Here is a 5,000-nt window from a genome sequence, read left to right as displayed (position 1 = left end):
TAAAAAGAGGAGAGGTGAAGCAGGAACTATGTCATGTGGTGTCTGGAAGTTGGACTCCAGAGCCCAACTGGGTTTGGGTCCTGACTCCACCACTTTTAAATGTATGAATTGGGCAAGTTCTTTCTCTGGGCCTCAGTTTCCTCACTGAAAAATGCTATTTTTAATAGTCTTGGTTATTAATGGAACCTATCTCATAGGGCCATTGTGAAAAACAAGGAAATGATGTATGTAAAGCATTTTCCATAGAGCCAGACATAGTAAGCATGCAACAAATACTGGTTATTACAAATATTTTCATCTTTAGGCAAAGATAATGGATAATTCTGGAGATTCAAAGTGGAAAGTTTCCAATAACAACCTAAATAATTTTATTTTTATTTTTCTGTGGGCCCAATTTCCTGCTTTAAAGCAGCTTTAATGCTGCATTTGGCTCCTCAAGAGCTGAGGTAAAGAAACATTCTAAGGAATGTGTAGAAAAGTTATTTCTTTTAACTCTTTGATTCTTATTCTCCCTGAGTACATTTAATATTTTTAAATGGTCAGTTAGGTTTTTGTAGTGGATAGTCTACAAAAAGTACCAAACTTACATACAAAATGTCAACTTGGAATGCACATGTTTCTAATTAGTAAGTCTTACTGTTCCTAAAGAAATAAATCATTCTAAACTTTAGGTGCTAGGTATTTAAAAGTTCCTCCTCTGTAGAAATTTAAAAAAATAGAATAAAAAGAACTGATGGAAAAAAGTTCTTTAGTATTTGCATAAGAATTTTACAGATCCCAAGGTAGGATGGCAGAACACACACACACACACACACGCACAAGCACACGCACACACACACGTGTTATTTAGTATTCAGGCTAGTTTAGGATTACTCAATTTCAGAAATAACCAGTCATATGAGTCCCCACAGCTGCTCTGTCTCTGCCAATGACATACTTTCTCCAAATGGATGTTGGGATCTCAGGCCCTTTCCCTGCCACTGCCATTCTCACCCCTGGTATATTGTCATCTTGCTGCAGGATCCACTGAAGTGCTCTCTTACGTTCCTTTGCTGCTTTCTTGTTAGAGCCTTCTCCTGACATGCCAGGAAAAATGTCCAGTGGTCTAGGCCACCATCCAGGCTCCACCTTTGTTCCCATCAAGATGCAAGAGTTTCAGAGCTAAAGGGGTTGATACTTAAAACCCAGAACTACTCAAGTTCTGGGAACTGAGGAGTCAGGCCTAGGGCAACTACTAGCATTATTCTAGTGGTATTTTGTTTATTTTTTAGAGCATTTTTTTAAATGCTTATTTCTATATTTTGAGATAGAAAGGGTGGGGGGAGGAGCAGAGAGAAAGAGGGACAGAAAGAATCCCAAGCAGGCTCTGCATGGAGTCTGATGTGAGGCCCAAACTCACGAACCATGAGATCATGGACTCTTAACCGACTGAACCACCTAGGTGCCCCTCTAGTGATATTTTAAATTAAAGGTTTTTGTGGGTTTGTCTGGCTGGAGGATGCTAATAACAGTGCTTCTTTTGGAAAATGTATTCTCAGTTCTGCAAAATTATCTTCTAAATAAATTTTGCAACCCATTTAAAAGTGAGTGGATTCCCTCAAAATGTTAAATAGAGAATTAACATAGGATCCAGCATTCCAATCTTAGGTATATACCCCAAAGAACTGAAAAACAGGGATTCAAAGAAATGCCTGCACACAATGTTCATAGTAGCCAGAAGATGGAAACAACCCAAATGTCCATCAATGGATGAATGAATAAACAAAATGTGGTTATATGCATACAATGCAATATTATTCAACCACAAAAAGGAATGAAGTAGTGGTACATGTTATAATACGCATGAAGCCTGAAAACATTATGTAAATTCAATGAAGCCGGACACTAAAGGACGACTACTATTTGATTCCACTTATATGAAATATCTAGAATAAAGCACATTTCTAGAGACAGAATGCAGATTAGAGATTCCAGGGGGATTACAAGAGGAGAAAATGGGAAATTATTGTTCAATGAGCACAGACTTTCTGTTTAGGGTGATGAAAACTTCTGGAAATAGTAGTGATTGTATAACACTGTGAATGTATTAAATGTTACTGAATTGTATGCTTTAAAATGGTCAATTTTGTGATACGTGAGCTTCAAATCAATAAAGAAATATGCTCAGTATCTAGAAGTATATAAAACTTGAAGTAGCAGATAAAGTATGTTTTGTTCTGTAAAGAACATATGGTGGGAAAAGAGGACTGACTTAAGAGCTAGGAAACCCAAAAAGTCCAGTTTAAGCCTTAACTCGGCCATTACTACTCAGGCCTTCTTAAATGAGTCATTTCCCTCTCTGAGCCTCAGTTTCATCATGTAAGGAATATGATACCATCTGCTCTGCTTAATTCTGAGGCTGAGATTCAGAAACGGCATAGCAAACTAATATGTCAGGGAAAAAGTACTAATTGCTATAATAAATGGAAAGTTGGAAGCATTGGAACCCCAAAAAGGAAAAGGATGAATATATACTTTCTCTTTCTAACACCTTATCTCTTACTTCAGATGCTAACTAGGCTTTACGCAAATCTTGAGAAACAATTATTTGGTCTGGAAGAGGTTCAGTATAGTCCAGGGTAATTGCTGGAGCTTACCAAGCTGGGGAACAGAGGCAATTTTAGTCTGAATGTGCAGTAGCCAACCCAGTCTAGATCAGATTCTGTCTTGTGCAGTAAGCAATATAAAGCCCCAAAGGGATGCTAGAATCAATCTGTAGTCCATGACTATCTTTCAGATTATAAATGATCTATAGGTGAAATGGGGCCACTTCAAAGCTTCAGCGGTAATATGTGGGATGGGAAGGAGAATTTCAGTCTGTTTTGGTTAGAACCTTCAATAAATCAGGCTCCAAGTTTGAAAAAAGGGAAGGAAACCAAATTTGTAGCTTTTTTTTCTAGTGGCACAAGGCTTCTTGTATAGTAACATCTAATTTATCCAATACAATGAGGAAAGGTGTTGAAAGAATTTGTTTAAAAAAATTAGTCTCTTCAAAATATTTAAAGGTAATAATTTTAAAATGTATACAGAAATTATACTACCTAGTATTTACGTTTTTATATAGTTAACATAACTAATATTTTCAAAATCCCCTAGAAACCGAAGGGAAAATGCAAATATGAAACAATATATTAGTTTATGGGATACTTGTTGAATTCACATGAATGTACAAGACTGAGCATACATGTAAGTTGTTAAGGCAACAATAAATATGTTCTAGGTAATCTAGTATAATGGGAAGGATCCTGTGTGATAGGGTTCTGGTGACCTGAATTCCAGTCCAAGGTCGGGCACTTACTGATCTATGTGACTTGAGCTTTCCCTGTAACTCTGTCTCCTCTGTACAATGAGAAGGTTGGGCAATAGTGTTCAAAAGACAAGGTGCTTGGTTTGTTTTTGTTTTTTTTTTTCTGGTTTTAAATTTTAAGCAGTAGAACCTTTTCTTTAAATGAACTCTTCCAAGAAGTCTGCTATTTCGAATAAATAAACTTAGAGCTGCTCTGTTTGAAGTAAGGTAGGAAATCCAGACGCCTGTCTGCTTTCTGCTCTCTTATTGTCCTGACAGCCCCGAGATGCCTCTGAAGAAGCTTTAGGGCTCCAAAGAACACAGTTTGAAACCCACTGGGCCAGATAAAGCCAAAGGTCTCTTCCTGTTCTAATACGTTCTGATTTCACTAATGTAGGCATTTTCAAATGTCCCATATAAATGCTTATTTTTGGAGGAGTTTTTTAATTGTAAATATATTTTTGGCAAATAGAGAAGAAAAAGTTCAGGAAAGCTTTCCAATTCTAATCTACTACCATCATTTTACTAGTCTACTTTAACACGGCTAATAAAAGTAAAAAATTACTTATATTAAAGGAATGAATGTTCCACTTTATGTTTTGACATTTTTTTCTTAATATAATTTACTTTTAATTTGGTATAAAAATCTGAATTTATTTCTCATTTTTACGCTTCTTGTAGGAGCAGCATTTTAAACAAATACATACATTCCTTTAAAATATACACATACACTGTTTTTTTTTTTCCCCAGTAGCTCACTCTGCACTTAGATCTATACAATCACTATTGGCAATCAGCATTAAATGGCAATCTACCCTCTGGTTAGGAGCTAACTTGCTGCTCTAACCCATTTTTATAAACCTTCCCATATACTTTAATCCTTTCAAATGCAACTGTGACACAAACTATTACAGACTTTTAAAAACCTGTTCTCTTGGAAAAAAAAAAAAAAAAACCGTGGAGCATCAGTAACCAGATAGTATTCTCAAATTTCAGTGATCTAGTCCATGGAGCCGTCCCCTATGCATAGTGCTCTGTTTCATGCAGTACATGGCTTTAGCTGGCCAAATCTTTTTTTTTTCCCAATGAATCAGTAGAACAGTGAAGATCTTACTTTTTTTTTAAGCAGTGGCATATCAATGAGGCACAGATGTGTATTCCAACTCTGCATGGATGAGCACACTGTTCAATAGTGCTGGCTCACACGGTATCAGGGCGAGTTATCACTTCCCATGAAGGCACTCTTATCACCAGGGCCCAGAGAGGTGGCTGCAAATCGCAGCCTTTTTATTTTCAAGGCAGTTCTGCTGAACATTCAGGCTTCAAAGATTCACACTTCCAAAACTCTATAAGAGTTTGTGAACGCTCAATTTGCCAAAACTGTTTACAGTGTAATTGGGCACCGTACCTGTGTCCATGAGATAGCGAAGGCGCTTCTCCACCAGCGCGGCACGGGTGTCAATTTGCTTTTGCTCATTCTCTAGTGCTGCCAATTCTCCTACAACATACTGACTGGTGTCTTTGAACCCTTTCTGTTAACGAGAACAAACAGGAAGGAAAAAAAAAATCACTTGTAAGTTGCATTTTTCCTTTCTACAAACACTTAGTAAAGCACTTACCTAGAGAACCAAATAACACCGTTAGTATCACCCTTAGTATGAAAAAGCAACTCCCT

At 37.0% G+C, this 5,000-nt stretch overlaps 1 protein-coding gene across 15 annotated transcripts in view; it reads right to left on the bottom strand.

Annotated features, from left to right (window-relative positions):
- Positions 1-5,000, bottom strand: part of EHBP1 (EH domain binding protein 1) — a 363,403-nt gene that overhangs the window by 39,668 nt on the left and 318,735 nt on the right. For all 15 annotated transcript variants that reach the window (XM_043603483.1, XM_043603493.1, XM_043603482.1 and 12 more), the window contains one exon: positions 4,734-4,857. In XM_043603483.1, the coding sequence (XP_043459418.1) occupies positions 4,734-4,857 (124 nt within the window). The remainder of the gene's footprint in view (positions 1-4,733; positions 4,858-5,000) is intronic.

Source organism: Prionailurus bengalensis, chromosome A3 (assembly GCF_016509475.1).
Source record: "Prionailurus bengalensis isolate Pbe53 chromosome A3, Fcat_Pben_1.1_paternal_pri, whole genome shotgun sequence".
NCBI classification, from domain to species: Eukaryota; Metazoa; Chordata; class Mammalia; order Carnivora; family Felidae; genus Prionailurus; species Prionailurus bengalensis.
This window is presented reverse-complemented; position numbering and strand designations above follow the sequence as displayed.